We start from the raw sequence: 12730 nt of genomic DNA, 5'->3' as shown, positions 1-12730 counted from the left end.
AAGATGAGAAAAGTAATTAATTACATTACCAACTACTGAAAAATAATAACGCCATTAGTAACGCCGTTATATTGTAACGCCGTTATTAACAACACTGATCATCACACACTAAACGAACTTGTAGCGTTCGCGTTAGCATTTATATTAGCATTTAGCGAGGTGATTCGGTGTCTTCTTAAACTCTTGGAAAACATTTTTGGTGTCTTCTTAAACTCTTGGAAAACCTATTACATACAGTTCGTGGCGTCCAGGTGAGTTTAATTAATTGCAAATAATGTGTTGTTTTCCTGCTGAGTGTGTATTATCATCATGAAAATGGTGATATCCTTTTAGAATCTACAGTTATGTGCTCGTGTCTCATGTTCATTCGAAATTGTTGGAAACCTATTATTTATTTATTCAAGGACTAAAACTTTTGAAGTTCATAGACGAAAACATTTTGAGAATTGTCGACTAAAACTAGATGAAATTTGAGTTTTCGTTGACTAAAACTAGACGAAGACGAACACATTTTGAAATGACTAAAATATGACTAAGACTAATTAAGTATTTTCATCTAAAAGACCAATACGAAAATCATAATGGCTGCCAAAAACAACACTGGCGTTAACGCACAGCTCCATTGCTGATGTCCTCCCAGCCTCTCTCGCTCTTTGCTGACATAATTGCTGCATAAATTCTGATCTGGGAGACTTGACAGTTCAGACCGCAGCCACATCCTGGAAAAATGTGGCCGAGATTGAATTTTAACCGCATACGAAAGTGACCTAGATCATATTTGAAATGGTCTACTTCTATGCGACTTGTCCTGTTCAGACCATCAAGTTGATGCCTCACTCGAGTTGGAAAAACACAAAAAAAATTCTGATTTGTGCATCAAGACCTGCGGTATGAACCTAGCCTTATTGTCCTTTTCGCCATTTTTCGCAAGTACTCAATATGCATATGCAAGTAGATGAAAAAAAATACTCGACTGGTAGTAATAGTCTGGACCCCTGTATACACTAAAAAAAGAGGATATAGATCTAAAATGAACTAGATCGGATATTGTACCTCTTGGGCTTTCTGATCCTCCTCTGCCAAGTGTTGCATTCCAGTGTCGTCCTCAGGTTCCTCTTCCTGTTCTAGTTCCTGTTTGGAAACTTTCCCCTGCTCCATCTCGGCAAGGGTCTGCAGACTGGTCATGTCAAGCAACATGGAAAGCTCCGCATCTGGTGCAGTCTGATTCAGTTCATCCACATCCGAATCGGAGCAGGAAAACTGTTGATCCGGTTCGGATACCGAGACGGTCGCATCCAAACCGAGCCACCGCAGCATGAGAGGGTCTCGGCCGCTCGATTTGATGAGCTCCAAACTTTCATCCAATGAAAGACTTGGATTGGGGAAGTCCTCCAGATCGAGGTTTTTGTCTTTTGTCAGACCGTCGTGACAGTCTATTTCCAGCAGAGAGCGCAAAACAGCACCATCCATGCCTTGCAGAGGTTCTTTGAGAGCCACCACTAGAAAGGGGCTAGGATTTTCTGGAGGAAAGAGAAACATTAAGATCATGAAATGTTGTCCTGTGCAGGCGTGTACTCTGTCATCCTTTCATTTTGTATTACCAATAACGGGGAGTTGACCCTGTTGAGTACTTAGGCAGAGAAGATCCCTCTGCACCTTTATAGCGGCACTTTGTGTGATACAAAAAAACAGGAAGGTGCAAGGTTCAACGCTGCAGATCCCTCTGGATTCCACTTCGTCCTGCTCCCAAATGCTGTACCTCCTCAACGCCGAACGCTCCAAGGTCAGCGTCACGTCCAGCTCTTGGCATAAGTCTAAGGATGAGACCACAACAAAATTTTACCTTAATGAAGTACAGGTTGACCAATATGGGATTTACAAATCCCGAGGTTGATTAGAGCCGGGCGGTGTACCGAAAATTTACCGTTACAGAAAATCTTCACGATGACCGATGTAATTTTGACCATGTCAGTAAATTCGGTAATTTAATAAAACAAGAAAATACAATCTTATCATCCCGCTTTGACTCTTGTGTTGTTCGGCTATGTTCGTTCCCCTTTAAGAAAGCAGTCAGTTTGCTTACGTATGATGTCACGTGGTTATCAGGAAGTCAAACAAACAGAAGCCCAGTAGGCTAACGCTAGCGGCTAACGCAAAAGCAAACGTGATGGAGTGTGGCTAAAGGGAGAGGGTGCTTTCTACTGGTACCCAGGCCACAGGCTAACGCTACAAATGAACGTGATGGAGTTGAATAGCATCTCTAACCTTGCCGAAATGACTGAATTTAATGAGTGGATTGGGCACTTGGGTATGTTGGGTTATTTTGTATCTGTGTGTGTATGTGATTTATCTGATAGCTTTTATGATGGTAAAGCATTCAGCATATAGTACAATCCAACAGTGAAACCTATAATATGACCGGTTAATGGCCACAGCTATTTTTCTGTATGTGCTTCTTTTATTCTGTGTCATTACTGCCATCATGTATTCTTAAATGTTTCATTGGCATAAGAGCAATATAGCTTTAATGTGTGTGTGTTGGTGCATGTGTGCGTGCATGTATTCAAAAATGCTCTTGGGGGGAAAAAAACTGAAACCTTGAAATAAACTAGTGATGACTAATTATGTCACAGCAGCCATTAACAAAAGTTGTCTGTTTGAAGTGTACTGTTCAAGCTGTAAGTCATTTGTGTTACAATGACATGTTTGGACAGTCGCCGTATTGATTTTTATAATGTGGTACATAGTTCAAGTGCTACAAACAGTTATAAAATGTTCATACTTTAATTCTTATTGTTTACAAGAATTTTTTTATGTACTTAATGTTTAGACTGCATGTACAATTGTTAAATATGTTTAATTGAAAGCTGGTAAACCAATCAATGACAAATGGTTAATTAGTATTTCATGCATTGATTCAGATTTTCAAATTATTTAACAGTCAGCTTGGTCGAATTTATCGTTATCGTTATCTGCTCAATTTACCGTGATACGTACTTAAGGCCATATCGCCCAGCCCTAATGCCGATAGCTAAAAAAAAATCAAAGTTGCCCAAAATCAACAGAAAATGACCTCTAAGTACCCTAACATTAAAAAAGAAGTGACCCACAATGAACTCATTGCCCGCCATTGACAACAATAGACATCCAATTCATTTAAAATGAGAGGATTGGCTCATTATTTCAGTGCCATTGACACTCAATCCATTTTGACTGGGAGCAGCATTCATTCACCATCAATCCCAGTTTAAAAGAAAGTGACCTGAAAATGCCTCAAAATTATGCATTTTCTAATTATTAATGCATCTTTTGCTGACCGTTTACCCGGTAGCCCCCCTGTTACGAACAAGTTCCGTTTCTAAGCTGGCGATGTAACCCAAATTTCCGCGTAAATCGGAATTAACCCTTTAAAAAAATATCCAAAAAGTCTAAAAGTATTTTATTTTGTTAAATTATGAAGGATACACTGCCCTCTGGTGGCAGCATTGGTTGTGGCTGGACTTTCGTCTTTGCCTCTATGACTGAGTCGGAAACTTATCTGCAATGGCTATAGGACAGCTGCTCTCTCGTTTGGGCCACATAAAGCTGTAAGTGGTTTCAGCTAATATATGTCTGTACGCATTTGTAATTAAGTTTATGTCTACAGTTTGTGGAGTTACATGTGAGTGATTTGCTATAAAAATTGTAAATACGTTAGCATTCCTAGCATTTAAGCTAGCTGACCTTTGCCAGGCAAATAAGGCTAAATAATCTACCAAATTTACATTTTGATCCGACGAGATGAACGTTTGAACACCGATTGTTTTGTGTCAGGTGTTTTATTGTTAAAATGTGTGTCATTTTGAACATAAGTGTACATATGTGTGCTACAGCTTTACAAATTGTCAAAAGTGAAGGAAGGAAAGAGCTTCAAAAACCACAATTGCCTTGTTTGCTGTTTATCAAGCTGAACAACTTCAAGTTTAGTGAGGACAGAACATGTCAAGGTAATAATGTTAAAAATAAGGTACTGCTTGCACAGCTTTACAAAAAAAAAAAAAAAAAGACTGGGGACAATGGCGGACGAGACTCCAGCGTCATAAGGTCGAAATCGCGTAAGTCGAGTCAGTCTTAACCCGGGGACTACCTGAACACTAATTGGAGCTGGTGTAACAAGAACTGACAACATTACCTTTCAATGGTATCATGATTTTTTGGTTCACTATCTGTCAAGGGGGAAAAAACAAGTACATTAACATCCAGATCTCCTTAAAATGGAGATGACAAAGTGTGTGTTTGGGAGACGGGTCATCCTTTACCGTGAGCTTGCCATTTGCTTGTCCTTGGCAACCTCCACAGATCATGTAGGTGAAGTGTAACCCAAGGAAATAGTGGTCAATTTTGGGGGGAGGCGAAACGGACGCTGGCGTTCCTACAACCACATGCAAGACCTGTATAAAAAATAATAATAAAATGAGATGAATACAGTGCAAAGGTTTCATACTTAAAAGTATGTGGCCCATGACTTAAACTCAATGGTGATTATTTTAATAGTACAAACCCAGAAAATACAACAATGCAGGTCTCATTCTTTATCCACACTGTTACCACAGCTCCCTCTGCTGGTGATTTCAATAAGAAAAACATGTAGTTAACTTATTTTATGACCAGTTTGAAGGAGACTACATATGAACTATTTAGATTTTTTTTTCATTATTATAGAGTATATATATATATATATATATATATATATATATATATATATATATATATATTTTTTTTTTTATATATATATATATATATATTTCTAAGTATTACATTTAAACAAACATTACATTTATATCGGACTCGGGCCAATTAGGGACCACGGGAATATTCTGCAGCCCACATTTGACATCCAACTGTAGTGTTGTATTGGCAATAAATAAGATTTAATTACCGTAATTTCTGGACTATAAGGGGCACCTGACGATAAGCCGCCACCCACCAAATTTGACACGAAAACAGCATTTGTTCTTAGATAAGTCACACTGGACAATAAGCCGCAACGCAGCTGTCCTCACTTTATTATGTGATATTTACACCAAAATATATTAACCGGTAACACTTTATTTGACAGTGGCATCATAAGACTGTTATAGGACCAAATGAGCCACCATAAAGCTTTGAACCAGTTGGCTGCAAAGCTTGATCGTTTCATTTGGCCATCACTGCTCCCTTGGGCGAGACAGTCACCTCTGCTGCCACCTGCTGTCAACACTGTTGTCGTCCAACGTGCCTCCTAGCTTGCATTGTAGCGCTAAAAATATAAATGACAATCAAAATACATGTTCTGTGCTAAATATTTCTTCAGTTACTCTTCCAGTTGTGTCATAAATTGCAACCTCTGGTATTTGGTAAAACTATTTGACAGTGGCACCATAAAACTGCCATAAGACCATCATAATTATGACATGACACTGCCATGAGCATTTATGACATCATGACAGATGTCATTTTGTGTCATCCGGCAAATTATCTCACTTTTGAATAGATGCAAAAGATCCGAGCTGGACATAAATGGAGCGTTGGTGACATAATTTGCCAGATGATACTTAACGACATCCATCTTAACCATTCATTAATGGCCATGATAGTGTCATAATCATGTCACAATTATGACAGTCTTATGGCAGTCTAATGACACCGCTGTCAGAGTGTTACCTATTAACCCAAATAAATCAACAAATAAGCCGCACTGGACTATAGGCCGCAGGATTCAAAATGAGGGGGAAAAAGTAGCGGCTTATAGTCCGAAAATTACGGGTAAAAAGCAAAAAAGAATACAAAGCCATGAGTAATAAAAATTTCAGCAATTCAAACAAACAAAAAATAACCCCCCCCAAAAAATTTTTTAAAAAAATAAGCAAATCAAGACCCTTAAACTGGTCAACTTATCATTTCTGAAAGAAAAACAATTTCCAGTCAGCACTAATGCAGCAGCATTTTGGAAATAAAATTTTAAAAACACAACGTTCTGCACTCACTCAATGCTTTCTGAATGGAAAAAAAATTGACATATTGAGCCCACCTCCACATTCTGCAAGTGAGAGCCATCAGGTTCTTTGGACACACTCTCCAGCGACGATTGCTGCAAACGGTGCTCAGCCTCTCTATTTCGCAATGAAGACACGGTGTTAACACATCGGACACGATGACGCGTAACGTTGCCGCTCTCCTCGTCGTCACTGGACAGCACAACTGAAAGTGAAAATGATTAGAAACAACAACAAAAAAAGTTAAAATGACTGGGTTACATCTACAGAAAAAAAAATCCAATTTCCCCTGGCATATCCAAAATTGATTGAAATCTGATACCATGTGAGGTTGATTATGAACATATAAAATAAGTAGATACACAGATTACATATACTGGTAAATGGCGGACAACACAGACAAGACTGAAAAAGCAGTTTCTGCTCTTGCACCCCTCTTTAAAATAAACTGCTGTATTTTAAGCCAAAAGAACTGTTGTGTTTGATAGAACAATGTCTCCAGTGTATCACAAAAGTGAGTACAGCCCTCGCATTTCTGCAGATATTTAAGTACCAGCTGCTCCCTGTTAAAACCAACACAAGCTAATTTTTTGTTTGAGCTAATATGTTTATGCTATGTATACAGTGTATCACAAAAGTAAGTACACCCCTCGCATTTCTGCTGGTATTTAGGTACATCTTTTCATGGGACAACACTGACAAAATTACACTTTGACGCAATGAAAGGTTGTCTGTATGCAGCTTATATAATAGAGTTCATTTATTTTCCCCTTAAAATAACTAAAAATATAGCCATTAATATCTAAACCCCTGGCAACAAAAGTGAGTACACCCCTTTGAAAAAACGTACTTCCCTAAATGTCCAAAATGAGTACTCCAAAATGTCATGTGACCCGTCACAGGAGTGCTGTCAGCATTGCTGCAGAGATTGAAGAGGTGGGGGTCAGCCTGTTAGAGGTCAGACCATACGCCACACTCTACATCAAATTGGTGTGCGTGGCTGTCACCCCAGGAGGAAGCCTCCTCTGAAGACGGGAAACAAGAAAGCCCGCAAACAGTTTGCTGAAGACATGTCAACAAAGCACATGGATTACTGGAACCATGTCCTATGGTCTGATTAGATGGGCGGGCTTTCTTGTGTTCTGTCTTCAGAAGAGGCTTCCTCCTGGGGTGACAGCCACGCACACCAATTTGATGTAGAGTGTGGCGTATGGTCTGAGCACTAACAGACTGACCCCCCCACCCACCTCTTCAATCTTCGCAGCAATGCTGACAGCCCTCCTGTAACTAATCACATGACATTTTGGAGGGAAAATAACAAGCAGTACTCTGTAATTTGGAGATTTAGGGATGTACGTTTTTTCAAAGGGGTGTACTCGCTTTTGTTGCCAGGGGTTTAGATATTAATGGCTATATTTTGAGTTATTTTGAGGGAAAATGAATTAACTCTATTATATAAGCTGCACATAGACTACTTTTCATTGTGTCAAAGTGTCATTTTGTCAGTGTTGTCCCATGAAAAGATGTACCTAAATACCAGCAGAAATGCGAGGGGTGTACTTACTTTTGTGATACACTGTATACATAGCATAAACATATTAGCTCAAACAAAAAATTAGCTTGTGTTGGTTTTAACAGGGAGCAGCTGGATTCAGTCATGTTAGCTAAGATGTGTCATATTCACTGTTGCCATTAGAGGGCAGTATATTAACTAGAGATGTCCCGATCGATCGGCATCCCGATCACGTCATTTTCAAAGTATCGGAATCGGCAAAAAAATATCGGCCATGCCTTTTTGTAATACATATATATATTTTTTAATTAAATCGTTTTCTAATTGTATTTAACGTTACAGACATAATATGTTACACTCATCCAGTCTTTAGTTTAGGCTTAAGGTAGGGTTATCAAAATTATCCCGATAACGGCGGTAATTAATTCTTTTAATAGTGTATCACGTTAAAATATTTAACGCAATTAATGCATGCGTTGCACGACCCACTCACGCATTGTCGCGCTCAATCTGTAATGGCGTTGTTTTACCTATATAGAGAGATAAAAGGCAGCGTAAAATGAGTAGAGTGAATTCTGGCAGCCTTTGGAGCCTTTTTTTAATAGGCTAAAGCCTTACAATCCCTCTCCCTTCGATTAGAAATATCATGGGAAGCAATGTGGGGAAGCAAGGTAGCAATTAATCTTTTTCTTAGCACCTTTTGTTATTTCCCAACGCAGAGAAGATATATCAATTGGTAGCACTATGCACAGTCATGGTTCCACTTCCCATCATGCATTTGGGTTGAATAGCTGCAGTATCATTTACTGACAGCTCAACAAATACACTAGATGGCAATATTTAGTCACAATATACAAAGTCACAAGTATTTCTATCCGTGGATCCCTCTCACAGAAAGAATGTTAATAATGCAAATGCCATCTTGAGGATTTATTGTCATAATAAACAAATACAGTACTCATGTACTGTATGTTGAATGTATATATTGGTCCGAGTTTTATTCATTTTTTTCTTAATGCATTGCCAAAATGTATATGATCAGGAAAAATTATCGGGAATGATTGGAATTGAATCGGGAGCAAAAAAAAAGCAATCGGATCGGGAAATATCGGGATCGGCAGATACTCAAACTAAAACGATCGGGATCGGATCGGGAGCAAAAAAACATGATCGGAACAACCCTAATATTAACAGTGTATTAATTAATGAATAAAACTAAATGCGAAACACTTTCAAAACAAGCCATTACGACCCCACTCTAATTAAACGAATCCTCGAAGCTGCAGCTGTAACCACTAGTAGACGTCCAATCCGTTTGACGTGGGAGGGTGAACATTAATTCGTTCATTCGCTGCCATCCCTCTCACTTCAAACAGATTGGACATCTATGGCCGTCATTGGATGACATTGCCAGGCAATGAGTTCATTTTGGGGCATTTTATGTTCTTTTTTGATTTTCGGTCACTTCCTTTTCCTTTTGGGGCATTTACAGGTCACTTCCAGTTGATTTTGGATTATTTACAGGTCGCTTCCTGTTGATTTTGGGTTACTGAAAAGGAAGTGAATCAAGAATGTCCCCAAATGAATAGGAATTACCTGTAAATGACCACAAAACCGGCAATTGCACATTTGTGGCATAGCAGAGCTTGTTGATCGCAGTGTAGTGGTCTGTGATTTGAATATGACATCCTGTGTGTACTCACTCAGCTCACCAGGGCTGGCCTGGTCAGAGTCCTGTGGAGGCAAGCGACTGGAAGCGTGAGATCGGATGACTTCACCCGATTCTCGATTGGAGTTGGCAACCGGGACGAGACGTGGCACTTCGCAGATTGCTCCCACGGTAGGTCGAACCACTCGGCTGTCTGCGACGTCGCCCAAATCACAGTCTTCTTCGGGGTCGATCAAGCTACGCGGGGACAGTCCTGGGTCTAATCCACTCTCACTAGTGAGACGAAGCACACTTTCGCGTTGTCGTTTTGGGTTGCATGTTCCGTTGCGTTTGACCAATCTAAAGGCCTTTCGTTTCCTCTTCTGTTCACATGTAAAAATAAAAAAAACTTTTTAGTTTTTCATCATTAGAAATTTGCCATTGATTAAGTAGAATGTCAACCAAGGCTGTACGATTAATCGATTTTGAACCGGAACAGACTTTTCTGGTTAAACCGATGTTAAAAACGTTCAAATCGTTACGTTCGATTTTCAAAACCGCGCCATTTTGGTTCATCCATAGACTTCACTATCAGTCGACAAGACAGTTTCTACAGATATTGCGCCACGGCTTCCCGTAGGGGGCCGGGACAGGCCAGGCGGAGTGTCGTGGCAGTTTTCAATGTGATAAACTCAAAAAACATGTTGCATTCCAATGCCGGATTTAGGTGGAAACAGGACGACAGTTTAAGTGCATACAAGCAGGCAGGAGTTTCTTAGGAGTGATTTGCTCGAGGATTCGAGGTATGTAATATGTAAAATAGCACCATGCATGCATTTTGAAACGTTGTGAAAAAAATGTAATGAATAGAAAAAAAAAAAAGACTATTTTTAGCTTGAAATATTTACGTAAAATAAATGATAGAGGTGTGCAAAATTTCCGATTCTTAGATCATTCGCGATTCGGCCGTGGAAGATTCGAGAACGATTCACAAACATCCATATTCCGATTATTGAAATATGCCAAGTAAAGCAGAAGTACAACACACTCAGCGCGCCGCGCGGTCTTAGGTACGCAATTAGGGGCGGAGTGAGAGTAGCTAAACATCATGCTTCTCATTACCCGGCCCCTCGGGTAACGCCAATGCTCAACTCACGGCTCTAGCTCAACTCATGCCACGAGCTAAAAAACAACAACATACCTGACTGTTGCCGAAAAGCTGCTACAAAGTACATCCACATTATGTTACGGTAGATATCATTTATATAGGACTAGATGCATTATAGATTCGATATCGTTAGCACCACATCTACAAAAAGCTAGACGCGGGGGTTAATAAACGGCCACCATCTTAAAGCAGTACACTTCCCTGCAAGGCTGTTGTAGCGAACCTTCCAAGCGAACCTAATTAACTTTTTATCTCCTAAATCGGTAAAATATTGACTTGAATCTATCTTTAAAATAGTTTTAAACGTTCACATGTTGAAAGTAGACAAAAGAGAAATTATGGAATAACAGGAGCAATTTTAACAACTGTTGATTCACAACATTAAATTAATTGAAAGTAGTTTAAAGCTGCTGATACAGAATGGGGCCTGGAGTTTTTTATTTACTGTTATTTTTGTATATTTGTTTACTGCTATATGTTAACTTGATACTGAAATAGTAGTTTGGTTTAGCCTGAGAGTATTTTTGAACAATTTTGGAACTAATGTAAAAAACAATTTAAAAAAAAAAAAAAAAAGGAGGGGGGTGCATCAATAATCGTTTTATAATCGAATCGGAGCCTCTGAATTGTAATCGTAATCGAATCGTTAGGTGCCTAAAGATTCCCAGCTCTAATAAATGATAACTGCTCATTTTTTGCTTTTAATCAAGAATCTAGACGGTTTTACATTAATATCTATAGAAATTCCAGGATTTCCGTATTTTTTTTACATGGATTTTCAACTTAAAAAGCTTTTTGTTTCATGATGGCCGCCATGTTGGATTTTGCATCCATACACAATAGCATAACTTGACATTCAAATAATCAGGTCATTTTAGGCCAGCTCCCTGTTTTGGGGCAAAAAAACCTGTGATTTAGACATTTCAGCGTCTATACAAAATAAAAATTCGGCTTTTACAGCTGGGAGAGAAAGTATTTGTTACACTGCCGATTTTGCTGGTTTTCCCACTTACAATGCATGTAGAGGTCTGTAATTTGTATCATAAGTTCTCTTCAACTGTGAGGGACGGAATCTAAGACAAAAAAACAAAATCACGTTGTATGATTTTTAAATAATACATTTGCATTTAATTGCATGAAATAAGTATTTGACATCACAAAAATCGAACTTAATATTTGGTTCAGAAACCTTTGTTTGCTATTACAGATACCAAACGTTTCCTGTAGTCCTTGACAAAGTTTGCACACACTGCAGCAGGGATGTTGGCCCACTCCTCCATGCAGATCTTCTCCAGAGCCTTCAGGTTTTGGGGCTGCTGCCGGGCAACACGGACTTTCAGCTCCCTCCATAGATTTTCTATCAGGTCCAGATCTGGTGACTGGCTAGGCCACTCCAGGACCTTAAGATGCTTCTTAAGGAGCCACTCTTTAGTTGCCTTGGCTGTGTGCTTTGGGTCGTTGTCATGTTGGAAGACCCAGCCACGACCAATCTTCAGAGCTTTCACTGAAGGAAGGAGGTTGTCAGCCAAGATCTGGCGATACATAGCCCCATCCATCCTCCCCTCAATACGGTGCAGTCGTTCTGTACCCTTGGCAGAGAAGCAGCCCCAAAAAATGATGTTTCCTCCTCCATGTTTCACGGTTGGGATGGTGTTCTTGGGGTTGTACTCATCCTTCTTTTTCTTCCAAACACGACAAGCCGAGTTTAGACCAAAAAGTTCAATTTTGGTCTCATCCGACCACATGACCTTCTCCCATTGCTCCTCTGGATCATCCAGATGGTCAGTGGCAAACTTCAGACGTGTCTGGACATGTACTGGCGTCAGCAGCGGGACCTTGCGTGCACTGTGGGATTTTAATCCATGACGGCGGTATGTGTTTCCGATGGTTTTCTTCGAGACTGTGGTTCCAGCTCTCTTCAGGTCATTGACCAGGTCCTGCCGTGTAGTTCTGGGCTGATCCCTCACCTTCCTCATGATCAGTGATGCCCCACGAGGTGAGATCTTGCATGGAGCCCCAGAACGAGGCAGATTGACCGTCAACTTGAACTTCTTCCATTTTCTAATCATCTCTCCAACAGTTGTTACCTTCTCACCAAGCTGCTTGCTTATTTTCCTGTAGCCCATCCCAGCCTTGTGCAGGTCTATTATTTTATCCCTGATGTCCTTACACAGCTCTTTGGTCTTGGCCGTTGTGGAGAGGTTAGAGTTTGTATGTTTGAGCATGTGAACAGGGGTCTTTTGTACAGGTAACAAGTTCAAACAGGTGCAGTTACTTCCGGTAATGAGTGGAGAACAGGAGGGGTTCTTAAAAAATAACTAAGAGCCGAAATATTTACTAGTTGGTAATGTATCAAATACGTATTTCATGCAGTTAAATACAAATTT

At 39.8% G+C, this 12730-nt stretch overlaps 1 protein-coding gene across 1 annotated transcript in view; it reads right to left on the bottom strand.

Moving 5' to 3' along the window:
• The window catches only part of senp7 (SUMO specific peptidase 7), a 52762-nt gene that overhangs the window by 19700 nt on the left and 20332 nt on the right, over nt 1-12730 (bottom strand). The window contains exons 7-12 of the mRNA XM_057853399.1: nt 9231-9558; nt 6050-6219; nt 4299-4430; nt 4172-4205; nt 1602-1814; nt 1054-1520 (exon numbers count right to left, since the gene is read on the bottom strand). Of these exons, the coding sequence (XP_057709382.1) occupies nt 1054-1520; nt 1602-1814; nt 4172-4205; nt 4299-4430; nt 6050-6219; nt 9231-9558 (1344 nt within the window). The remainder of the gene's footprint in view (nt 1-1053; nt 1521-1601; nt 1815-4171; nt 4206-4298; nt 4431-6049; nt 6220-9230; nt 9559-12730) is intronic.

This window comes from Corythoichthys intestinalis, chromosome 12, assembly GCF_030265065.1.
Source record: "Corythoichthys intestinalis isolate RoL2023-P3 chromosome 12, ASM3026506v1, whole genome shotgun sequence".
Lineage (NCBI taxonomy): Eukaryota > Metazoa > Chordata > Actinopteri > Syngnathiformes > Syngnathidae > Corythoichthys > Corythoichthys intestinalis.
The sequence above is the reverse complement of the archived record's forward strand: the minus strand, read 5'-3'. Positions and strand labels throughout refer to the sequence as shown.